General features: G+C 41.5%; 1 protein-coding gene across 3 annotated transcripts in view; it reads right to left on the minus strand.

The window, feature by feature from the left end:
* bcam (basal cell adhesion molecule (Lutheran blood group)) overlaps window positions 1-27,019 on the minus strand; it is a 56,107-nt gene that overhangs the window by 7,222 nt on the left and 21,866 nt on the right. Inside the window, exons 2-15 of one of the 3 annotated variants that reach the window (XM_079693124.1) lie at window positions 16,148-16,275; window positions 15,304-15,517; window positions 13,045-13,118; window positions 12,861-12,957; window positions 11,987-12,169; window positions 10,794-10,915; window positions 10,538-10,679; window positions 9,940-10,055; window positions 7,130-7,271; window positions 5,968-6,092; window positions 3,849-3,990; window positions 2,796-2,819; window positions 2,058-2,090; window positions 301-442 (exon numbers count right to left, since the gene is read on the minus strand). In XM_079693124.1, coding sequence (XP_079549250.1) covers window positions 301-442; window positions 2,058-2,090; window positions 2,796-2,819; window positions 3,849-3,990; window positions 5,968-6,092; window positions 7,130-7,271; window positions 9,940-10,055; window positions 10,538-10,679; window positions 10,794-10,915; window positions 11,987-12,169; window positions 12,861-12,957; window positions 13,045-13,118; window positions 15,304-15,517; window positions 16,148-16,275 — 1,684 coding nt within the window. The remainder of the gene's footprint in view (window positions 1-300; window positions 443-2,057; window positions 2,091-2,795; window positions 2,820-3,848; window positions 3,991-5,967; window positions 6,093-7,129; window positions 7,272-9,939; window positions 10,056-10,537; window positions 10,680-10,793; window positions 10,916-11,986; window positions 12,170-12,860; window positions 12,958-13,044; window positions 13,119-15,303; window positions 15,518-16,147; window positions 16,276-27,019) is intronic. The other 2 variants (XM_079693125.1, XM_079693126.1) reach the window with 2 other exon arrangements.

Genomic DNA, 27,019 nt, shown 5'->3' on the forward strand with positions numbered 1-27,019 from the left:
TGAACATGATCCGTGTATCCATCATTTCCTGGTCTTCTCTAAAGAAGAGGGACCAATGAAAACGTTGTCATGTTGCCGTTGGTCACCATGGAAACATTCATTAGCTAACAATGACATTATTGTTCTATTAATATAAAGGGAGGTCAGGTACTCTTTAAAGCAGCTGCTAGTTATGAGTACTTAAGTACATTTCGAAGCCCATACTCCAGTCAGTACTTCAGAGTATTTTGAAACACGAGTATCTGTACTTCTACTTGAGTAAAGGATGTGTGTACTTTCACCATCTCTGCCTCTACTCACATTTCCTTCTTGCCCTTCTTTCCGCAGGGCAGCTTGCTCTTCTTGTTCAGGAAGTAGATGAGCGCCACCAGCAGCAGCAGCAGCAGCACACACACCACCACGGCTATCACCACGCCGCTGGAGCCCCCCTGCTGCTGGTCAGCTACAGCGCAGCAACCAGGGACACATCGGGGGGGGGGGGGGGGGGGGGGGGGTGGATGGTGGGGTGTTGGAGGGAGAAGAGAGGAGGAGGGGAGGAAGGGGGTGGAGGATTGTGGATGGAAGATGGAGGAGTGTTTTTGATTTTGAAGGGTGTGGTGGTAGATAGAGGGTAATCATGAGGGGTGTTTGATTTGTGGGGGAGAGGAGAGGGAGGCAAGGGGGACGGACATAATTTCATTTGGGAGAGCCACAGGAGGGAGACAAGAGGTGGTGGGATGGGGAGGATGGAGAGAGGGAGGAGATGGGTGTCCAGGTGACAACCATGGATGGATGGATGGGTGGGTGGAGAGGAGAAGGAGTGGGGGGTTGGGATGTGGGATTAGACTAACTTTATTTGAATGCATGACTGAGAAGTGATGGGACCCAAAAGGGGGCCTGTACACTCACAGATAAAACAGACCAGAGCCAGAGAACCACACTGAACAACCCACCCATCCACCGGCACTGTATTACTATACTGGTGAGGACATGACGCTACGGTGACATCTGAAGGGCCAGTTTTAACACAAAGTTAAACCCCGGCCTGTTTTTTGATTGGCTGGCTGGTGTCCTTTAAAGGAATAGTTCAACATTACGGGACATATGCTTGTTACTAGATTTTATTATGTTGCACTGTTGGAGGAGCCTGGGACCTTATATTCTCATTGACATATCTACACTGTAGCTACGTACAAATGACAATAAGAGCCTTGAATCTTGAAACTAGAAAGTTGATAATGTTTTTATCTCTTATATGTTGAGCTGGAACCAGGGGATGATTAGCTTAGCATACAGACCGGAAACTTAGTCTGGCTCTGTCGTAAGGTTAAAAAACAATCTTCCTCTCAACACTTTTAAAGCTCACTAATGAACATGTTTTGTCTCATGTGTTGCAGTTTTAAAGGGGGTTATGTAATGGACTATTTCTGAGTGGAAGCGGAGACTTCCTGTCAAACTATTCCTTTAAATTGTACCTCAGGCGTCGTTCTGGTAAACGGTTAATCATTCAAAATCAATGAACAAGGTTTATTTAACTTGTGATATCACTACCTATGCCGTTACAAAATAAAAGGCATGATGGAGCAACGGTTTGAGCATTGTACATTATTTCCTCACATCAGGCCACCTAAAACATTTTCCTTCTGCGGTTCAGTTTGCATTGATTTTGAATGGTTAACTGTAAAACTAAATCATATGGGAGGTTTTGGAAAAAATAAGACATCTGAAGGCGTGAACTTTAGAAGATTTGAAAAGGAGTTTTTCACTCTTTTCTGACAATTAATCATTGATTACAATTAAAAAGTAATCAGTGTTTTAGGAAAATAGGGAAATAAATGCTCAATTTAAATTGTGGTGCATAAAGCCTTCACAAAGTAACTTCCTTTTCCCCCAAATAAAATCCTTATTTAAGGTCTGTCCTCTCGACTATAGTAATAAAAGCATGGATACACAAACACAGTAGCTCTGGTAGACACAAATACATGACCACTGTGTGTGCACGCATACATAAATACACACACAGTGACTCTCCGTTCTAGACGAACGCCAAACACATGAAAAGGGTTAGCGATACAGACCTGACGTAAGCACAGGGTTTCCAGAAAGCAGCACTTTGAGAAAAAGAGAGTTTCTCAGTCCCAGAGCATAGCAAAGCAACAACGCACACACACACACACACACCACGGAGAGCATACGCACACAAACGCTAAGGTTACCAAGTCCTACACACAGCACCCCGACGAGTGGAAACGGCGGGAAAAGGAAAGGCGAGGAATGAGAAGGCAGTCGGAAAGAAGAAGTTACCAAGACACAGTGAAGAAACACAGAGAGGAAAGGAAGGAATAGAATAGAATAGATTCCTTTATTGTCCCCTAGGGGCCACAAAAAAGTAGTAGTAGCATCCACACAATATAGGACAGACATCATACAAAGGTGACAAGAGAAGAAGAATAACAATATACATATCCACAGTGTTCGGTAGCAAGAGGGCAAATATACAAGATTACAGTACAACGGAGGGAGATGTGTGGGGGGGGGGGGGGGTATGTGTGTGTGTGTGTGTGTGTGTGTGTGTGTGTGTGTGTGTGTGTGTGTGTGTGTGTGTGTGTGTGTGTGTGTGTGTGTGTGTGTGTGTGTGTGTGTGTGTGTGTGTGTGTGTGTGTGTGTGTGTGTGTGTGTGTGTGTGTGTGTGTGATAAAGGGGCCGGGGATTTAGGAGATGGGTGAAGGGGCGAGTTCTAAACTACAGGTTCTGTACAACAAACAGTCCTGAGAGAAGGAGGGAGGACAAGAGGAGGAGAAGGGAGAAGGCTCTACCTCTGTCGGCTGAGTTGTCAATTGCTGAAGAAGAGGAGAAGAAGAAGAAAAAGGGTTTTTGTTTGCAAGTTAAGCTGCTGATAAAAGAACAATGGAAAGATGGATTTAGTTGCACTAGCTATTTGTAAATCTGTTATTAAGAGTGTGCAGTAAGTCTCTAAATGCAATTTACTAAATCTGATTATACCGTTAAGACTTCTTAGCCTTGATGATAGCCTACATAGCTGAACTTAAGACACAAGACAGATTATCTTCTACATTACTTTACTTTGACCTATACATGTATCTATTTCATTGAGTTAGTTATTTAATTTACTAGCTAGGACCGGGAGGGGGGGAAAGGGGATTTTTTTTAAATATATATTGACTTTATAAATGTAAACTCATTGTGCCTGACTCAATAAAAAAAAGATGAAAAAAACTTTTTTGCTACTTCAGCACCAAATATGGAATCAAGTATGTAAACAGGAAGTGTAGCATCAAAAACCCTAGCATAACTTACAAAAATGACAATAATAACAGTAATTAACTCATTATAATGTATATCTCAAATGTGTTTGAACCTGCCTACATGGAGAAATACGCTAACATGTTTTTCTAATGAGTTAATTGGCTGTTAATTATTTGCATGCATTTTGTAATCTTAGGAGAATGGGCTAATTAATAATAAACGTCCTCCTCATTATTAAACAGCATTTTGTCATTTGACATATTTATTCTTCACTGATATGTTGGAAATAAGCGTACGTTTTTTCAATGTAGCTTCAGTCTGTATACCTTATTAATAACTAATCTCTACAAAAGAACTACTTTGTGTTGTGCCACTTGATTTAATGCATTGATGTGAAACTCTTTTATCTTAGCTACATTGAAACTAGGCAGAGTTTGTTTGAACTTACAAAAAGCTGGTGTAGCTCTAACAAGCAAATCCCATTTTCATTTCTCAAATCGTCTCATTAATTACATTTTTAGTGTCATTACAAAGACATTTCTCTGTATACGGGAAAGCTGGAGGAATGAGATTACGTAGCATCGTGTTCTCCTGACACTGACCTCTTTTGAGAGATACCAGGAAGGTCTGGCTGGTGGATCCGTGCTCGTTAGAGGCCTCGCATTTCACCCCGTCCTTCATGACCTCGGGCGTGGCCTCCAGAGTCACCAAGCTGACCACCTTGCTCCCTTCCACTGATACAGACTGTCAGGAGAAATGGACGTAGGAGAGAGAAAGAAACATGAGTGTGTAATGTGGCACATTGCTATTAGCTCATATAGGATAACCTTCACTATCAGTGTGTTTCCTGCTAAATCCTATGGGACTAGGGGTCACTTACTTACATACAGTGTTTGGAACATTATTCAGATTCTTTACTTGATTAAAAGTACTAATACCACACTGTAAAAACACTACATTTTAAGTAATTGGGAATGTTCCTTAAGTAAAAGTATTTTTGTACGATAAGGAAAATGTACTTAAAGTTAAAGTAAGAACTAATTTGTTTTCTATTTCAAAATATTTGTAGGCAAAAGCAGTAATTGTAGCTTTAAACAAAAACGTCTGAATTCCAACACATTTTCTGTTAACCCATTCATGGTTTAAGTTACTTAAATATAATGTGGTGTGGTTTAATGCAGTGGTTCTCAACTGGTCAGGCCTCGGGACCCACTTTTGACTTGGTCAATACATCGCGACCCAACTATTTGAAGCACTCAAATCTATTCAACAAAAAAACCTGCTGTAATATATACGCTTTTCAGCATTGAATGTTAATAAAAGTGAAGTACAGTGCATATATCCCATATATCCCTTCACAGAACTAAAGTATGTTTTTAAAAAAGGTTTAATGAGATGATGGAATCAAAGCTGAACTGTATAAAAAGGCACACAGGAGATTTTTAGAAATACTAACATAAACTATGCATTCTGGTACACTGTGAGAACGCCTGCATGCACAGCGTTAGAAAATCGGGCCTTCAAAATAAAAGTTTGACTTTTTCCCCCCCCAAAAAAAAAAAGAATTCCAATTTTTTTTTTCTTCACTCACACATCCGCGACCCACTCGAAACGGGTCAGCGACCCACTTTTGGGCCGCGACCCACCAGTTGAGAACCACTGGTTTAAAGTATACCAAATATTTTAACAGTTTTTCGCATTGTGTGTCAACATTTGAACAGTAACTAATAAATAAATCTGTTAAAAATTTGCATTGGAGGAAAAATTACAAAATTGGCACCCAAAATGTAGAGTAGAAGTATAAAGTATAATAATGTGAACATAATGCAACTTAAGTACCTCAAATGTGTCGTCGAGTATAGTACTTGAGTAAACGAGTTTCTTTCCAGCTTTGCTTACATAACGACATGGGATGTTTGGTCCAAATGACCAGCACTAAATTATCAAATGAATATTTACTCGGGCAATTTAATAGGCAATAGAATAAAGTAGTTTTCAGACACATGCTCCTGAATATTATTCAGTCTCTTATTCTGTTTTACGATAATTTCATTTTTAACTTGAATCACCAGTTCGTCTGTGTTTCTTAAGTCTTATATTCTAATGTCTTCTAGTGTTTCTGTAATGGATCGACGACACTATCATTTGCACATTTGAGCATTTATTACATATGTCTCCCCATGATTCAAATGTATACATTAGATGCAATCAGCTATTGAAGCTTACATATCTCTTATCTTTTGATCTCACAAACATAACCATTTGCTGCTGAAACGATCCGACTTTTCAGCAGCATCATTAAACTTTTATCTAACTTTATCACTTCATTTGATGTAATATTTCAATCATGAAGCTGCATACCCCCGGTGCGTTTCTTTTCAAACTGGGATATCATATGGGAATTTCTTCTCAACTTGTCCACATCAATATGAAATATAAAAATAATATATTACTTATCATAGACCCGGGAGCGGTTTCTCTTCTTTCTTTTTTTCCGTTGCTTTTGAAGTTTAACAACCAGCCAACCGATATTTCAGATGTTGTGAAAAATCTTGCCACACTTCACTTTTCGACCCAGATAAAAAACACTGATAGTGATAGCTATTTGTTTCAAGTGCATCTTAACCACTGCTTTTGTAAATAGTGTTACTTCTGCAATCTCTTCCAGGAAAGGATCATAAGTTGTACACTTGACCAGGTATTTCATTTTTGCATTCGTACCTGTTTTCCTGAGGGCTTCCAGGTGAACTGAGGGGCAGGAAAGCCGTAGGCAGAGCACTTCAGAGTCACCATGTCTCCTTCCTTTGTGACCTCTCCAACAGCCGGATTCTCGATCATCGGCTTTCCTGGAAACGTTGAGACAGAGCCAGTGAACAGGGGGAAACTTTGGTATAAACAAGACAGCAACATCTCAAACACACTGTAAACAAGTATGCTTACAATAATATCATAGAATCCAAATAACAAGTTTGAATAGTTAGTAATCGGACTCATCTTATGTTGTTTAAGTATATAAACACACTTGGTTAAACTCACTAAACTTGGGAAAACAAGATGACACATATTTAGATAATTATGTAAAGTTATAAGTTACTTTCAGAACGCTAGAGGGGTTCATAATAAATGTACAGCAGCTCCCAGTAAGCTTGTTCATTTTCAGATTATTGGGGTAGAATTCAATCTTTATAATCGTTTCTATGAGTTCAGTTTACTTCAACTAACATAGCTTAAAACTATGCATGCTTAGGATTATGCCAATATGCTAATCATGTCTCTTTTTAAACTTCATTTAACGATTTTGTAGCAGCACATTCATTCGTCCAATCAAGAGAAATGTGAGATGAGTAATGATTTGCATGTTGAAGTTACAGCTAAGTTTGGCTTAGACGACTCCACTGAACTCCTGTACTGTATTTTAAAGTACATATTCTTCTAAACACAAAAGGTTTCATCACAATCAATTATAAACAGTAGGAAGCCACACCTTCTCTCAGTTGCAACCATGGAATACACCACTTCCTTCCTCTAACCAAAACAATTACACATTACCGCTATTGTTACAACCCTGTGTGTGTGTGTGTGTGTGTGTGTGTGTGTGTGTGTGTGTGTGTGTGTGTGTGTGTGTGTGTGTGTGTTTAGTTTTTGCATAGGTTGGGTACTTTAGAAAAAGAAGTACAACTAAAATAAAGTGCTTCATGTTGCTGCTCTTAAGCAATGGGCCTCATGCTTCTGGGTTACTCTGTATACATGTATCAGTGGAGTTGTGCGTGTCAGTGTGCATGTATGTGTACAATTATAACAACACAGATGCTGATGGGATTTCAATCCTAACTTAAGTCTTGTTCAAACACAGTTTTGTTGGTTTTCCTTTGGAAGAATGTACCTTTGACAGTGAGGGTAACACTAGCCATGGCTGTGAGGCCTGGCACAGACGGCACGGCGCCAACACACACGTACTCTCCAGCATTTTCATAGGAAGCGGTTTGTATCGACAGAGTGCCGCTCTGTGAGAGCACCTCGGAGCCCTGGAGGAAAAAGAACAAAACTAGAATTACCACCTGGTAGCCTCAATTTGCAAGTCATGTGAGTCTAACATGTCCTCATCATTTAATCCCATTAGAACGTTTTTATGAAATAGTCATAACTAGCGCATTCATTCTTGAGTTATATAATCCAATCCAACTTTATTTATAAAGCACTTTAAAACCTCCAGACCAAAGTGCGGTACAGAGAGATACATACAATATAAAATCACACAGCTCACAGAACATAAAAATAAGTATAAAATCATATAAAAGGTACGAACACAAAACAAACCAGAATAAACGTAACAACTACAAAAAATAAAATAAAAACAGCCATATATTAAAAAACAATATACCCCTGAAAGCTATGCTCTAATTAGTGTATTGTGTGGTCACAGTGACATTGACCTCATCCCACCACTTTCTAATTAGTTCTTCTTCGAGTCCAATAGAAAGTTTGCGCCACTTTCGAAGAAATTTCCTCGTGGCGTTCCTGAGATATCGCGTTCCTGATAACGTGAGGTCACAGAGACCTTTGACCACAAAAATCTTATCAGTGCATCCTTGAGTATAAGTGGATGTTTGTGCCAAATTTGGGGAAGTTCCCCCTTAGGCATTCTTGAGGTATCAGGTTCCTGGGAATTAGACGTACTAGCTAGCGGTCCAAGCTAAAAAAAAAAAAATGCTCAAGGAGAAAAAATAAAAGCAATTCGAGGGACGCCATGAGCCATCAATTGTATGTTTTTAATCTTGGCACTTGAACATGAGATTAGAACAACATGCAGTAATGCTGGGAAAGCAGAAGAAGCACCTTCACACACACTGCTCCTAAGCGCAGCGATAACAGATCAAAGTCCGTCCTCCATGATGAACCTGTCTCTTGCAATTCCACTCAACGTCTTCTCATAGGAATCTTTTTTTACCAAGAACAAACACGTTCTCTCCCAGAAAACCAGCAGTCGGTGAGTTTCCATCAAACCCAGGAGACAATAGATACACAGGCAACAGGCTTGACACAGGAGGAACATTCCTCACATAACAAGTGGAGGAGAGGAGATAAACACCACTGCTGCAACACTGATATGTTTGTTTTCCAGTTTGACAAATGGTCTTTTTCTTTGGTATGTTTACTCTAGCTTGGTTTGCCATAGAAAATAAACAGCAGAAAGAGTGTGTTGTGTTGCTATTATCTTTAATCTTCTGGTAAACATAGAAGGGAAAATTCAAAAAATGTTGTGTTATCTTTTACCCTCATCAGTTATTGAGGTTCTAGTATGTTTGATTTTGACTCAGTAACTTTCCCTTCCCCCCACACACCCCTCCCTGCCTGAAACGCCTCGATTAGACTCCTGTGTTTACTTCCGTAACATAGTGACATCACTGTGAAGCATGTTTCCTTTGGCTAGCACTCTAACACATTGTAATTGATAGGCTAAGGGGCGGGACATTTCTAAGCAGCTGACCAATCAGAGCAGACTGGGCTCTGGTTTCAGACAAAGGGTGAACAAATAAGCAGAATAGGGACGATTTTTATTCCATATTTTATTCCTTCTTATTCAATTCAATTGCAATGTAAATTTATATTTTTCTAGTTCTCTACCTGTGTTTTTAATTTTTATGCAAAACAAAATCAAGTCAAATTCCTCGTACGTGTAAACCTACTTGGTAATAAACCTGTTTCTGATTCTGATTCTTTAATACATGTTTCAATACCGTGTTGGTGTTCACAGGGACTGTAACAAACACTAGTGTCTGCTGCTCACCAGTTGCTACATCTTGGCACAACACAATGCAGCTTGTGTAGCAGGGCCACAACTGTCTTTATAGGAAGCAATGGCTCCTGTTATACGGCAGCTGCACACTGAGTAAGGAAATCACAGAATGACATTTGGTTTATTCAATGAAAAAGAGGGTAGTGTGTTTACAATCTTGGATCAAAACTGAACCAGAATCACTAAAGACCACATCACTCCCGTCCTCCAGAGCCTCCACTGGCTCCCCGTCCGTCAAATAATCAACTTCAAATTCCTGCTCATTACTCACAAAGCCCTCAACAATCAGGCCCCCCCCCCCCTACCTCACAGACCTGCTGCACCACCACACCCCTTCCCGCTGCCTCCGCTCATCAGAAGCCAACCTCCTATCCATCCCCCCCCCACATCAATCACCGGGCCTGGGGGGACAGAGCCTTCTCCGTCGCTGCCCCCTCCCTCTGGAACTCACTCCCACAACCCATCAGAGACTGCACTGACCTCACCACCTTCAAAAAACTCACCTCTTCAATCTGGCTTTTAATGTGTGATTGTTTTTGTATTATTTGACTTTAACTATATATTTATTTGTTGTTCCTTTCTTTTCACTATATCTGTAAAGCGTCTTTGAGCACCTGTAAAAGCACCAACAAAATAAATCTATTATTATTATTATTATTATTATTATTATGAAATGTCTGAATATTGAGACCCAGGAAAGACTGAACTGAACCCATTGGTAGCATTTCAAAAACAGTTGTATAGAACATGCTCAGAAATGATGCTGTGGATAGATAAGAACAAGGTCTTTATTACTAGAAATATAAAACTTCTCAGTGAAAGGATTAGGAAATGAAGGTGGAGAGAGAAATGAAGGTTGAGAGAGAAATGAAGGTTGAGAGAGAAATGAAGCGTACCTTTTTCCACTGCACGGTGTGTGTAGCGGAGCCCTTGGTCTTACACTGCCACTCCACCTTGTCTCCGAGCATCACTACTTGAGGCTCGGCGGGGATCACGCTCACAGGATCGATGTCTGACAGAGAAAAAAAAATTAAAAGCATTTTAGAGAGAGAGAGGGAGGAAGACACGAGAAACCTGAGACCTTCTATGCACTCTAAGGAGTTAGAGACGTGCCACTTGAAATCGAGGCTACTCCTTCCTTTAACTACCAAGTGTTAAAGTGACCTTACTAAGCAGATTGTAAGTACAAAAGCTAAAACACTTACTCTATAGTTAAGCCAATTTCAAAGCCAAGCCTGTTCTATGCTATTTCTAGTCTATCTCTGCTTCATTTCTGGGATAAAATCAAATTAGGCAGCGCAGTTGGGATAACATTAAAGTAACAAATGAACTGTGAAAAATTGAATTGTTAATCCTGAAAGGGTTCTCTTTCAAACGCTTTTAATTGTATGATTTACTAAGGCTTTAACTGCACGGACGGTCAATTGTTCTCTATGTGTATTTACTCAGTTCTGAAGCTGTGTGTGTGTGCTTGTGTGTTTTTGGCTCACTCACAGTTGACATTAAGGGTGATGGCTCCACTTAGGTCAGCATCCAGGTTATCAAAATCTGTGGCTGTGCACTTGTACACACCAGCGTCTGTGCGCTTGACAGATTTCAGGGTCAGGACACCCCCCACACCATTGATCACTTTATCCTGAAAGTGGAAGGACAGGGATTGGCAAAGAGAGGCATGAGTAACACTTAGTTGGAGAAGAGACAAATGTGAAATACGAAAAGCACAAGCAACCAAACTCAAATACACACGTACATCGTGAGTGAAGTCAAACTCAGGCTGAGGGTTTCCGTCGGTCTCACACTTCATGGTGACAGCATCGCCCTCTTTCACTGGCTCAGTGTTGAGAAGGGAAAAGGTCGCTTTCTCAGAGGGATCTGGACGGACAAGAGCAGACATGGAACAGGTGAGAATTCCTCCTTTGGATACTTTACACTGTTGTAGAGTAAGTCATCAATCAGAGATGTGCCAGGCATTCCTGAGGGGATGTTTTACTTTTCCACTACCTTCTCTTTCTTTGCCTCGTCATTATCTGAATCAACTTTAGCTGCAGGACAGATTTGATTTGAAGATAAAGCTAAAGGCTGTTTGTTGGCAATCTTTAATCCCAAATGATTTGTGTTTTTATTAAAAAGAAATAGGATCCAGAGGATAGGAGACAGGGATAGGCTTGAACATAATGCATACACGAATACATTCCCTTTCTACCGCCTTTTTAGGCTATTTATGAAAGTCACAGTCTATCGTTGTTGTGCATGCCTAAATATCTCAATACCAACTGGATGGGTCTATCTTAAAATCGTGTTCATACATTCATCGTCCCCAGAGGATAAATCCTAACAGCCATAGGGTTAACCTGACTTTTCCTGAAGAATGTTGACATGTGTTGCTTTGAGTGACATGCCTTGACAGCTATTGGCCGGATTTCTATGTAAACTTTTACATGTTCCCCTCAGGATCAATTGCTACACTTTGTAACCCACTAACAAAATAATAATCACTCTCATCAACACTTTAGAACTAGCAAACATTATACCTACAAAAACATCAGCATGTGAGCATTCAGCTCAAAGAAAAACTGAAGTAGGCTACAGCTGCTAGCATTGCTGTTTTGACTGTTTCACTAAAATATGGATCAAAGATCACTTAAATCACTATTTTATGGCATTAATGAATAAATCATAATATGCAATTATTATAAATGTCAATAAGTAAAAAACTAGCTAAAAACATTATAACGACTTTGGTGATGCTGGTTTATAACCTCAATTTAAAAAAAATAGCTTGACATTTTGGGAAATATGCTCATTTAGTTTGTCTTTGGGAAAAACAATCATGTCTGTCCAGCTAATATAACACTGGAAACAGGTGGAAAATGCTAAGCTAGCTCTATCCCACCTTTTAGCACACTCTAAAGCCCACTCACTAACGATTGTCCCTCCACTCACAGTTGAGGTTGATGGTGATGGTGTTGGACATCTTCTGCATGATCGCGCCTCCGGGCATACTGTACTCCACGACGCAGTGGAACACAGAGTCTTTGTCGGCCTTGGTGGGCTGCATGTACAGGTCGCTTCTGGCAGATTTCAGACCGGACGCCTCCTTCACCACAGAGGGAACCATGTGGGTCTCTGACGGAGAGGAGGGAAGGAAGCACACAGATTATCTTCAGCATGTGATATTAGGCATTAGGTAACCCAACCAACTATAACTGTGCAATATGCCGTTAATAACTGTGCGATATATACCTGGCTGCTAAATCCTCAGAACTGTTACAGGATGTGTATTTTGTAAATTGTATATTTTTGTATCTTTAATACTTTTGTATGCATGCTTCTTAGGGAACACTAACCTGACTCAAAGTCTGAACAAACAGACTCAAAGACAGTTTTTTCCCAAGAGCCATATTGGCACTAAACTCCTGAACTCATAGTCCTTAATCATCCTCCATGTGCAACAAACGTGACTGTGTATATATATCATTATTATAAATACGTACCTATAATTATTTAATACATTTTTTTGTTATACCCCTGGAAATAATTACTGCACTTTATTCTTTATTCTTACATAAGTATCTACGCTGCGTATATTTGTTGTCGTATGTTGTGATGTTTTTGTTGTGATGGCACCTTTTAAAAGGCAGACGCTTTTCTTTCTTTCATTGCACATGTATAATGACATTAAACGATTCTATTCTGTCTTTGGCTCTTTTCTGCTGTAACAATGTAAATGCCCCCTCTGTGGGACTAATAAAGCTATTCTGATTCTGATCCTGATTTGCTTTACTGTATTCATGAAATTCTAATAAGGGACACATACTCTCATTCCTGTCCTTGACTTCGGGAAGGGGCTGGTCATCTTTGAACCAGATGATTCTGGGAATGGGGTTTCCGTTCACCGTCATACAGGTACCGATCTGATGGACAAAAGCATTGAATAAGTCACTCTTCAGTGTTCATGTGATTTGAAATGCTCGCATAATTATAGAAATGCACACACACACCTCAGAGCTGGAAGTCTCTCCCACAGAAATGGCCTGACTCGAAGGCTTTGTGAGCTCGGGCTTCTCAGGAGCAACTGAGACGGAAAAAATAAAGAGGGGGGGGGGATCATTATTAAATCATTAAGATTCCCTGGAAGGAAAAACGTTATACACACACACACACACACACACACACACACACACACACACACACACACACACACACACACACACACACACACACACACACACACACACACACACACACACACACACACACACACACACACACACACACACACACACACACACACACACACACACACACACACACACACACACACACACACATTGAAAACACATGACTGCTGACCGTTAATTAAGTCACGCAGTAAATATCCTGCTTCACGTTATTCCAGTGTGACCTGCTTCACATGAGCTGTTAAGGGTCAAATAACAGAAAAACACTCCCCCTCTCCTCTGGCTCCCACACACATTTACACAAACACACACACGAAGTCTCACAGGTGTGAGCGTTTTCGCTCTTGCTTCTCTGCTTTATTCCCCTTGCTCACTTGTTCACATGCAAGGTCATCTTATCACTGCCGGCAGCTGTGGACTGCTTATAAAAATAAACAGTAGATGGGTATTCCTCTCTGTCTCACTCAGTGTTTTGTTGTTTTTGATTCACTGTTCCCAAAACAGCAGAGGCATTTAGAAAGCCTGCATAAAATGGAGAACATTAAATATCAATGTATTTTTTAACCAATAGCTCAATTTAGATTTTGCAACAATATTAGAGGGTAACATTATTTTACTTAAATAATCCAAATAATAACTCCTCTCAAAAATGTACTTTTATCTAAGTGGATATTTTGTCTGACATCGATTTAGTAAAAATATACTTTTATAGTGTATTTCTGCTGCATCTTAATCCTCTTGACTCTTTTGTAAAGCACTTTGAATTGCCTTGTGTAAAGATGTGCTATATAAATAAACTTCCCTTGCCTAATATACATATATATTTCCGAGCCCCATTACAGCACTTTTTATTTCCACATATTGCAGGCAGTCATTTCGATCTACAATGTGGATTAAAACTCTCCTTTCTTCGTCTTCCATTCAAACAAATAGAGCTTTTTAATATACATGTAAATGGAGAGGGGCAGGCAGGGTTGTTTTTATTCTCTCTAAGTGTGTTTTGCTAAGCAGACATACTGTATTCTCATTAATGAAGCCTCCCGAGAGAGATAAACCACGCTATCAGTGCTGACCCTAAAGAGACCTCATAACTCAATCCTATTACGTGAAGACACTCTATAGCTCTTCCCCCAATGAGTAAGTGGTCAAATGCGGACAAAGAATAAATAATGGTTTGTGAGACAAGCTGTTTCTTACAACTGAAGGCATTAAGTACATCTTGAAGGCCCTCGTCCAATAGCACTGCTTTGAAGTATTGTCTACCACTGACCGACCCATTCACAATTAATAGCTTATTTTACGAGATCACTTTAAACCTCAGAGGCTGTGAGTGCATAAATGGTAATGGTTAACTTGTGGAAGCCTCGCTAAAGAGCTGTTGTTTTGATATTCTCCCAACACACATTCTTCCTCTTTACCAGTGATTGACCAGCCCAATCCAAAATGCAAATGAATGGTATTCATTTTGATAAGGCCACTAAAAGCTATAAGTATGATTGATGTCTGCTCGGGGGTTTCTGTGCTAGTGGAAAGGACACAGCGGCCTGCAGCGAGGGTCTGCCCTCAGAGCCCTGGTGATAAATCTTGGCCGTTATTAAGGTGAGATATATGAGACATGACAGGTGGGACTGAACTATTCATCAATTGTGTCAAGAGTGATTAGATTGTGGTTAATTGACCTCTGGGGAACTTCTCCAAAGAAATTGGTAACCCCAAGATTGGAAAAGGCTCCAAAGTCTTACGCATGATGATCAAATATTCTATTAATTGACTTGAAACGTGAACAAATCATACCTCATGATACTATATCTCTATATCAAGGTTAAGCATGGGGTTACTTAGAGTATGAAATGCAATTAGCAAATCCATGACATTCATTAGATACAATTAAGCCACTTGAAATGAAAGTATGCATGAACACACACGCAGATCTGATTGAAGCTATAAAACTTTAGTGGCAGTGACAAACCAAGTCCTAAATTCCACACATCAACAACTGATGGGAAAGGGAGGGCTGCCCCTCTTTCATAAGGTCATGTTGAGGTCATGTCAAAGGCCAAAGGGCGGGGGCAGACTCACAGAAGACTTTGAGCAGCGTGGAGTGCTCTCCGACCCCGGCTGGGCCAGCGGTGACCTGGCAGTAGAAGACCAGCTCATCGTAGGGTTGGACATCGGAGATGGTCAAGGTGAAGTCCTCTCCGATGGTGACACGTCCGGACAGGGGGGTGTTGTCATCGCTCTTTCTCTCGCCACCCTGGGAGAAAGCCACGCGCTTCCTGTTTCCATGCTCGTCCTGGATGTATAAGAGATATAGAAACAGAAATAAGAAGAAATACAACTTTATACACTGCACTTTTTTTATTAAGTATTCCTTAAAGGTGCCCTATTATATTGTTTTTCATCCTATAGATCTCAGATATGTACAAAACATGTCTCTGAAGTGTTTGGCTGGAAATACCAAACAGATCGTTGCAGCATTACCCATAACCCCCTCTGTTTCAGCCCTGTTTCAAAAGTGCTGATTCTCTGTCTTTTACTTTAGATGAAAATAAGGAGCCCCTCCCCACGCCCCTCTGAGAGAGATTTGGTTAAAAAGAACACAATGGAGCTCTAGGAGGAGATTCAGGTGATAAGGTGTGTGGGGGGGGGGGTTATCTTGGTTGCTGATTGGCTAATGGTTAGACAAGCCAAAAAAATCGTTATGACATCATAAAGAGGCCAACATCTGATCAGCTCATTTTCAGACAGGTTTTTATAGAAATGGATCAGGACAAAAAGAGAGAGAATCTTTTTTCCTGAAATGTTCAGAGTCTCTTTAGACAGAGGGGACACATGTTGATGTAGAAGAGACATGAAAAAGTGGATGTTGCAAAATAGGTGACCTTAAAACTTGCATATGCAAACATATCTGGATATGACTTACAATGTACCACTCAACAACAGTGTTGCCTGAAGGTGCCGGGGTAGTGTATGTGCAGGGCAGTTTAGCGGTCTCTCCTTTTATCACCTCCACTACAGGGGCCACCTTCACCAGCACTGCCCCGCCACAAACTGCAGAGGAAAAGAAAACAGGGACAAAAATGTGATTACAGTCATGCACAGGAAACCATATGACTTGTAGTAATGCAGGGGTGTCAAGCTCAAGGCCCGGGGGCCAAATCCGGCCCGCGACTTCATTTTATGTGGCCCCGCAAGAGCTTGCAAAGAATATAATATGTTTATTATACGGTTACATGCCATTTTACAGAAGCACATTGCCAATAAACAACCTTTCCCACAATGCATCTCATTTTGTGACATGCACACTGAAGAGACTTGCAATTATTTGCCCTAGACTTCTGCATTCAGACGTAGTTAATTATGAAGTTACCTATTACTAAATTACCATATCCGATAATAATCCAATGCAGAGGCAGTAATGTAATATAATACATTATTTTATATATTTATATCGTCTTAAAGTTAAATGTGGCCCGCGATGAAATTGAGTTTGACACCCCTGTGTGTCACATCAATATCAGACATGACAGGATGGTATACAAAAAGCATTGCATGATAGTTTCGGCAGGTTTTAAATACAAGCAGTAACTATATATGTATATAAAACAGTCCCTCGAGAAGAGCCACAAGAGGAAATAATAACACCACAATGACTACAACTTAGAAGTTATTATCGATGTTTTGTAGTTTTTTTTTTCATGGAAACTTTTTTTTAATGGAAACTGTTGAAACTGCTTTAAATCCAAACCGACAAAAGCAGCCATTAGGATTGGGAGATAAAGTAGTACCTTACAGTAGGGCTGCTCGATTATGGCAAAAATCATAATCTCGATTATTTGGGTCAATAATTGTAATTGCGATTATTCATTGACTTTGAAAACATCCATTTATTGGAGAAAACAAATTTGAACAGTATGTTTTTAACAGTTGATTACCCTGAACGTTAAGTATAATTCAACTGAAAAACCCAAAAAAAAAAAGTATTAAAAAAAAAAAAAGTAATAAAAATACTTAACGATTAAAAAAATAATCGTTTTATTTCGATTACTTTGTTTTCGTAATCGTTGCAAGCCATAATCGTAATCGCGATTAAAATACGATTAATTGAACAGCCCTAATTTACAGGTGCTTAAAGGTATTAAGGGACCCAGAGGAAAGCTATGGCCCTCGTCACTGTCAGCCATTCAATGGAGACATTAGGATGCACAAAGTGTCCCAGATATCAACGGGGGAGAGAAGAAGCTAGGGCATGGGATGGACCGAAACTGGCTCCAGTGGGGATAGGCGACACTAAAAACTCTCCCGACAATCTAGCTATGGAGGAATAACGAGAGATTGCATTACAGAGAGGAGAGGGAGGGGAAGGGCGGAAAGCTCCATGAAGGGTAGATCTCCATTTCTGCTAATGAAGTCACTGCAGCACATACAGTGTCATAAATCCTCGTACAGTAACACATGAAGGTAGTGGAGTCCCCTGTGAGGCTTTAATGTGTGCAAAGAAAGGGCAATGTCGTTTAAGTGACTCGGGTTGAAATGTCAAATTCATTTTGCAATCTCTGGCATTCAAATCAATAAAGTCAATGATCAACATATGGACTGCATATTTTACAGTCAATTTGATATACATGTCCACCTCAGCAAGCTTATGGCATGTAGTACTCTCACATGAAAAGCTGTTTCATAGAGAAATGGATGCATCAGGGAAACAAAAGTAAACAATAATTCAACAACTCTTATATAACGTAAACAAATCCAGAGATCTACACTGACATCAATATTCATACACGTGTTGCTTATATACAACCCAGCCCCATACTCTCTGTAAGATAACATCAATTAATAATGTCATCAATTTCTGGACTACAAAATCTACACGTGAATAATTTATTTGTTGTGAGAAACTTGCCAAGAACCGGCAGGATGGACTTCTGGGAATCATGGTGGTTTGACGGGGTAGTTTTAATAACAGGGCGTAAAAAAATGCAGACGGCAAAAAGATGAACGAGTGTTTGCTGAACACGTCTAAAGAGAGATGAGAGGAGCCACTGTGAGGAAGCAAGAGAGCAGGAGAAGGAAGGACAGAGGGTAGATATTGAGGAAATAATAGGGAAGGCTGTCATAAATACACACTTGTTAGAGAGACACATTCCACTAGGGTCAGATGCTGTAATTTACCACGACCCACAAACCACACACAGGTCATTCAAGCGTTGACATTTGATGAGAAAGTCTTGTATCCCCCCACAGTTGTGTTTCTTTGTTTACTTTTACACCACCTTCCTTTTTCCTGCCTCCCATTTCCTTGTTCCTGTGGTCTATCTTCATCCCTATCCAGTATCCCTCTCTCTATAAATATTTAGTTCCATTAGCGCAGAAGCTCTCCAGTGAAGCAACATTAGTTTTACAAACCGAGTCTCATGTTCACAGTGTGTAAGAGGGATGTAGCCCAAAAGGAAATCTTCCTCAGTGTCAGCGCCAAAACAAACAGCGAGCCAGACAAGCAAACGCACAAGAGTAAACCAAGAGGCAGGGACTCAGGATTTAAGAGTCCTGTTAAGTGGTGGATGGGAAGAATACACACTTGCATGCCACAGTAAATCAAGTGACTAACTGGCACAAGCATTTTAACACAATTACTCCATTTATTTAATTTTTGAAAGGCACAAATCTACCCTATTAGGTTGGACAAGGTTTTTTAGAACTAAGTAACTTTAATTTCATAAACTGTGTGAAGCCATTATGGCAATTCAGGAGAGCAATCATGCCTTTACTCATCAGATCCACTTCCTGTATGAAACACAGCGTAATATTTTATGCACATGTTTCCAACTCTGACAAAAAATTGCCTGACAGAATGAAATATGATTTTAAAAAGCTGAATGCTCACTTTAAGAGTATCTAAAAGCTCCTATTAACTATGTTGTGGGATCATAATAATAATAAGGTTCTAGTCTGCAAAAACATCTAAGCATAAAGCAAAGAACAAATAGACTTATTAAAGATGTTTGGACGGTTTTGACGTCTATGTTGTTATCACTTAGCATCCAATACACACTTCTTTTAACTGGGTAGTAGGCGTCGCTGAGTTACTTCATGCATGTACACAGAGTCCATCTGTACTGAACCTTTCTTCCTCTGCCAACCTCTCCCCCTCCATCTCTCATTTCATTTTATTATCTGTCTCACTCTCCCTCTTTTGGTGTCGTGAACAATATGTTTTGGTCCATGGTGATCAGTCAGGCCGCCGCTCTGTGTTTTACAAACCAGGCATCTGGACGGACAGAGACGGACAATTACAGCGTAATTAGCCGAGTGCATTCGTCCAATCCGAGCCCGGAGCAGTGTGTGAGTGTGTTTGTGTACTTAGAGACTCGTGCTGTTGGCTGTCAATGTGTGTGTGAGGGAGAAAGGGTGTGGGGGGGGGGGGGGGGGGGGGGGACCGGCTACATGGGGGTCTCATTAGCTGACGCAGGCCAGTTAATCGGATTTAGCCAAAGAGAGGGAAAGTGTGTGTGAGGTGGTGTGTGATGGGGTGTGTGATGGGGTGCGTGACCGGGTAGAAAGACAGATGGGAACGAGACGTTCAGACTGTGACCTGTACTAACACACACACACACACACACACACACACACACACACACACACACACACACACACACACACACACACACACACACACACACACACACACACACACACACACACACACACACACACACACACACACACACACACACACACACACACACACACACACACACACACTCTCTTACAGTATACAGTATATATAATGCATGTGATATTTATGAGCAACGGAACCACCCCAAAAAGCTCCGGTTAAGTACAGTGTGTGTCAAATAAAAAATAGTAAAAAGGATCCAAGTCTGCAGTCAAAGCAGAGTGGAGACCCAGAGAGTCGAGTCAGTCCCACATCCACTGAAAAGTTAATGTGAAACCATCTTTAATACTCTCTCTGTGTTTGCCTCTTCCTGCCTCTTTCACCCTCTTCTCAAACACACACACACACACACACACACACACACACACACACACACACACACACACACACACACACACACACACACACACACACACACACACACACACACACACACACACACACACACACACACACACACACACACACACACACACACACACACACACACACACACACACACACACACACACACACACACACACACACACACACGGCGGGCGCCCCTCATTATGAAAAGAACCAGCTGGATCCTCTCCTCCTGTCCTCCTTTCCTCTCTTGTTCTCCCCTCACCTACTGTCGTATTCTGGACATCAAAACAGGAGCCTCTCTCCACTCTCTCTCTCCTCTTTTCATGCCTCATTCTCAAAGAGCATTCTTTAGTACCTAGGGCACAAACTTCGCTCACAGGAAGGACACAGAAAAAGAGAATGCAAGATTGCAAAAGAAAGGCACAAAGGAAATCAGAAAAGGGGGAGAAAGGGAGGTTGAGATAAAGAGAATACTGTTAAAAACCTAACCGTGCCAACATGACTGTCGCCCAACTAAATTCTATTTATGAAACCACTATGAATCTCCTTCCTCTGATAGTCTCCTTGCCAACCCAAACACCCCCATGCTGAAAGGTAGAGGACTTTCTGGGTAACTTTCAGTAAGTCTATTGTTCACACCTGGATGACGGTGCTAGGGGTGCAAGAGAGGTGTGTGAGATTACAGTCAGCATGCATCAAGAAATGGAGTGTGTGTGTGTGTGTGTGTGTGTGTGTGACGTGTGTGTGTGTGTGTGTGTGTGTGTGTGTGTGTGTGTGTGTGTGTGTGTGTGTGTGTGTGTGTGGTGCAAAACATCCTTGGCCTCTAACAGGATTAGTGTGTTGGACTGTTGGCAAAGCAACAGTGTGCTGCTGCAGGAGACACAGCCTCAATGTCACGATAAGTGAGTCACCTTCAGCACGCGGTCATTTCAACAAAAACAGTCATACTAACTTCCTTGTTTTCTTTTATCTCTTTCCACTGATCACACCCACTGTCTGTGTGTCCAGAAATACTTCTCAATCCCTGTAGTAGTCATTGTCTCCGTCTTATTTCAACATTGCTGACATTTCAAGGTGAACTTACACTTTAAACAGACCACCAGACAACCACTGCTGTGACATATCGTCATTACCTCTCAATCTTGTACAAAAGTCCAAGGTTTCTAAATTGCTTTTCTTTTCTGACCAGCATTTCACTACTTCAATACTCACAATTGAGAAACCTATTCAAGTAACTTTGTATTTTAATTGAAAACTTAATATGGATGTTATACTAGTTATTACAGCTTTACAGTACTTACAGTATGTTTTCTCCTACGAGCCTCACATAGTGCTGACTGCTGAGAGTAGAGAGAACTTCAGGTAATACGTGTAACCTGTTTTGTGATCTCACGAAGCAATCTCCACCGCAAAGGTCAGCAGGAGTCTCACTTTCCATCACAAATTGAATTAAAGAATGTAAACACAGTTACTCTGGTATTTTAAAAGCATTGCCTCATTTATCCATCTAGTGTTGCTGTGGTGGTTATGAATTGCTGAGCTTACCCACAAGTATACATGGAATATAAACTCACACCACATAATGTGATGGTTAATACCACCACACACGCTATGTGAGTGACCACAGTGTGTGTGTGTGTGTGTGTGTGTGTGTGTGTGTGTGTGTGTGTGTGTGTGTGTGTGTGTGTGTGTGTGTGTGTGTGTGTGTGTGTGTGTGTGTGTGTGTGTGTGTGTGTGTGTGTGTGTGTGTGTGTGTGTGTGTGAGATGAGTTGTGGAAGCGGGGCGTGGCATGTTACCCCCAAATCTCGTTTCACACCCTTTCACATTCGCTCTGCGCTCACATTAGTCTGCCTTCTCGTAATGGATGGGAAAAGTCCAGGAAACTGAGTTTGTTCAGTGAGTTTCATTCTAGAGGACAAACTCAATCCATCTACAGAAATGTACCCGGGGGGGCCGTATGTAAGGCGGAAAAATAAACAGAAAGAGGCTCTTCAGTGTGTGCTTAAAGGTTGGGTTTGTTAATGTGATAAAACTAGTGGGTGTTATTGCAATTTGAAAATATTACAGTTGTGGTTGGATACTGAAGAGCTTTAAAATAAGGAGAGGGAAAACTATGTTCCCTCGTAAAGTTTAAATAGCTGACAGTTGTTAACGAGTTGTGCCAGAGTATGTATAAATCTATATATATATCTATATACTGTATGATATATGTGTGTGTGTGAGTGTGTGGTATAGAGGGCAGGCTGGGTGAGACTGCCAGTGTCGGGGTGGGTCCATGTAAGGCCTGCAGTCCGTCAACGCTTGACTGATGAGACAAGAGCAGGTGCAGCACGGGAACAGCAGCTGCAGCAAAACACACAACCCCCCTACACACACACACACACACACACACACACACACACACACACACACACACACACACACACACACACACACACACACACACACACACACACACACACACACACACACACACACACACACACACACACACACACACACACACACACACACACACACACACACACACACACACACACTGAATGCAACATGTAGAGGGCAGGGAGAGAGTGAAAGACAGGCACAGTGAGACACACAGGGATGATAGACGGGGAAAGAGAGAGGAAGTTTCCCAACTGGCAAGACTCCCAGAAAATGCACTCAGTGTGAAGAAGTACAACTTTTATAAGCCTAGGAGAAAAGAAAAAAATCAAAACATACAGTGAAACCCAGACAGGGAAGATATTCTGTCTGTCTCCTCTGGAACTTCAGCAGCAGACTAGGTGCTGCGATGATCTGTGTCCTGCTAAGTGTTGACCTTTGCGAGGGAAGCACTGATGTGTAGCTAATGCTAATTAGAAGCCCACTGTCATTGGCTGTATTATGATAACAGAGAGGAATAGGAATAAGGAAGACAAACTAAGAAGAAGAAAGAAAACGGGAGACACAGAAAGACAAAGCAAGAGGGACAGAAAGCAATCAAATAATGTGAATGGCAGGAAAACTAAGCCCCATTCCCATCACATTATATGCTTGGAGTCCGACAAATATTTAACTGAAAGACAGAACCCGTTTCACCGAGACAAATAACACATCAGCTCTGAAAATGTCAAAATATCCATAGCAAAGCGAATCATCATGTACCGATTCAGCACAGGAAACGATTCAGTGAGGAGTTTCTTCTTTACACACCAGCACACAAATTATCATAATGGATTTTCATGCTGACCTTTTTACAGACATGGGTTGCTGTGGAAGCAAAGTGACTGCTGCTAGCCCTTTGGCAACCATAATGTTCCATAAGAAAGAATGCTAGAGTGATCAGAGGGCTTGATCAACTGCTCCCGACTCACAAGCAGAGGTGGAAGAAGTACTCAGATCTTGGACTTAAGTAAAAGTAGTGTAAGAAAACACATATACAAATATAAGGGATGCAATCAAAATGTTTCGAAAGTAAAAGGTACAACATATACTTAAAGTACAAAAGTAAAAAAAAAGAATGTAGTTACTTTACAAGACTGCACCGCACCCTAATACAGTGACTGTGCTTCTGATTCAGAAGAGATCTGCGTGTTATTACACATCTTCACTCGTGAGTTTAGAAACTTGTAAGGTTTCCAACAACTCCTGCTGAGCAAACACAACGTTTTCTTTCATGTACTCGGTTGGCAAAACTCTGAAGTAGCAATTACAGAAATCAGAGACTCACCCTTCGTCTTATAAATCTACTTTGACCATTCACAAGCCAGTTAAAAGCTTCTGCAGACATGACCGGCCCCGGATGCCTTTTGTGCTTCAAAGATTATATCTGGGCTTCTAATTGAAGGCAAGCACAATAACATCGTTGGCGCTCGATTTTTATAGCCCGGTGATACAGGGCGCCATCGTGCCTTTCTTTTATGAGTAATGTGTGATGTGTGTTGGGAAAAGGTGGAGGGGTGTCTTGATTAAAGGTGAGATAGACTGATCCCGGATATTCAGGAGCCGCTTGCTAAGCCCTCGCACCACAATCACAGGATATGGAGGGGGCTGTCTGTCTTCCTGTCAGGGCTTGTATAGATGTACCACCTGAGAAGAAGTCAAATTCACACCTGGGACCCTGTGGCCACACACACACACCCACCCACCCACCCACCCACACCCACCCACACCCACACCTACACCCACACACACACCCACACACACACACACACCCACACACACACACACACACACACACACACACACACACACATGTTTTCATTGCCATTTAAACCTATGTCTAGATGGGAGAGATGAAAGAGGGCAAAGGAGAGGCTGTGAGTGGGAAATAGATTTGATCATTTGCCAGGTAGAAATTCAATAACCTTTTATTATTCCTCCTTCAGTCTCTCCTGTCAGGTTTTAATATCAACCTTTCTGGCGTTGAGATCTTCTTCCTCTGATGTGTAAAGCTCTGAATGAAGTAGATGCGATTAGCACCTAGAACACGTTTAACTTCATTTGGATTCACAAGTTGAACTTCCTTTAAAAAGGAGTAAGGAGAGCCAGAGGGCGACGTCAGAAAGTAAAGGACACGAGTTTCGAAGAGGTCTGATGTTCCCGGAGACTTGGCGTTCATGTGATGCAGCTGAGTGAAACATAAAGCTATTAGCAATTAGCCTGGGTACGCATCAATCATTCCTACAATATCAGCATCTGCATCGATACAATAAAATGGAGAGCCACAAGTCATCGCAAAGTTCAATGACTCGGCAAATGATGTCTGCCAGCGGGTGTGTGGCTCTCTTTGTGTATCAAAGCGTTGGTTGTGTTAGAGCGGAGGGCAGCGGGGTAACATCACAGTATGCGCTGATAAATCACAGCTTTACGGGTGTGTGTTGTGTCATCTCACGGCAGTTTAGTGGCTCGAGACAAACAGTGTGAAGTGGGCTACAAGGTCAGACCCTCACACACTCTTTTGTCTACCCCGAGATTCCCCCTGGCTGGTCTTGTCGCCCTGGTAACCGGGGGGAAAAGTCAACCCCATTCAAACAGGAGAGTTTAGAGCTGTGTGGTCAATGAGAGTGTGTTTACGGGGTGGGTGTTTGCCCTCTTCCGAAACATGAGCTAGTGAGGACAAGGATAAATAGTAGGAAGCAAGAGGAGAAAACTAAAAGGAAAAAGCAGAGACAGTGCATGAGTGGAATATGAATTTGTGGAGCTGACGTTGCAGTCCTGCAGAAAGCGACAGTTGGGAAAGAATTCAACAAAGCCCAGCCTTTTCATAAAGAGATTATAACTAGAGCTATGAATTCATGAGCCTTGTGAGATGTAGTGCTGTGTAAGTGCTTCTGCAAAAAGTCCTATTGATATATCGCCTCACTGATAAAGCTGAGTATTTTCTGAGTGTCCTTCCCCATTAGGGCAAAATTGAAATCATCCCTCACACAGAACATCTGGGCCATTTATAAAGCTAATATCTTTAAGCTGACACAATCTGGTTTCATTATGTGAGACTCCATTAACAATGAGTTAGCGCGACAATAGCCAGTGTCTTGCTCCTATTAGAGCATCCTTTTGGGTCTTAATACAGCAGAGGCAACAAAGACAAAATAAAGCAAGGCCACAGCGGTGAATGACATGCAAGATCAAATACAAATATCAAGAGGAATTTCATTACATTTCAAATCAAAGGGCACAAAACCGAGAGGGTCCACCAATTACTGCCCCGTGTCTCCCACTGGCAGCCTTTCATTTTCAGAGGGGAACTCAATTTGGTGTAAGGGAGAATGGAGAGTGTGTGTGTGTGTGTGTGTGTGTGTGTGTGTGTGTGCGTGTGTGTGTGTGTGTGTGTGTGTGTGTGTGTGTGTGTGTGTGTGTGTGTGTGTGTGTGTGTGTGTGTGTGTGTGTGTGTGTGTGTGTGTGTGTGTGTGTGTGTGTGTGTGTGTGTGTGTGTCCTGATCGACCCAATCAGTAGATGTCACTTAAGGGGCTGAGATGAGAAAAGGTGTTAATATTTAATGTTTCAGGGCCCCTGAATCTGGGCCTCCTTTCTCTTTTTCCTTCCACCCCTCCCGCCTCAGGCACTCCAATTAACACAGCATGTCCTCTTCTACCCCCTCTATCCCAGTCTTCCTCACTATTCCCTCCTTCTTTTAAAGAGCCGCTGGCAAAAAAAAAAAACTGAAATTCAAAAATCGAGTGGAGGCAGGAAAGAATGTCCAAAAAAAAAATGACAAGATGAGTTGGACTAGGATGGTCTTAAGCTGAGCACTGCAAAAAGTTTGCATGAGTTAAGAAGGCTAGAGGGTCTCACAGAGGAGTTGAGGCGGGCACTAGAGGATACTGAAGAAAAGGCAGGAAGGAGCGTTAAACCCGAGAAAGGAAACATGCTCTCAAAATGCAGGAGGTAAAACTGGAGCAGAGAGAAAGATGAGGGAAGAAGCGTGTCCCCGGCGTCTCTTTGCAATTCCCTTCTGCCTCTACCTATTCATCAAGGTAAATGACTCGCTTTAATGGGCCAGGATGATATGCAATGTGTGGCGGAGGCAATCTGCCTGCATATGTTGCTGCTAATGTCGCTGACGTCCATAATGGGATATCCTAATGAGATGCATTCAGTGATGAGAGGCAGGGAGGATTATCAATTCCTCTCAGGACCTCCATCAGGATAGGGACAGCCCAGGGAAGACCATGGATAAGGGAGTGACATCTGAGGTATAGGCAAACTGGGAGAGTTGGACCATATCTCGGTTCTGCAAACTTAACAACACGTTATTTAAAGAGACACTTACAATGTTTTA

The sequence above is a fragment of the Notothenia rossii genome (assembly GCF_949606895.1).
Source record: "Notothenia rossii genome assembly, chromosome: 7".
Classification (NCBI taxonomy): Eukaryota; Metazoa; Chordata; class Actinopteri; order Perciformes; family Nototheniidae; genus Notothenia; species Notothenia rossii.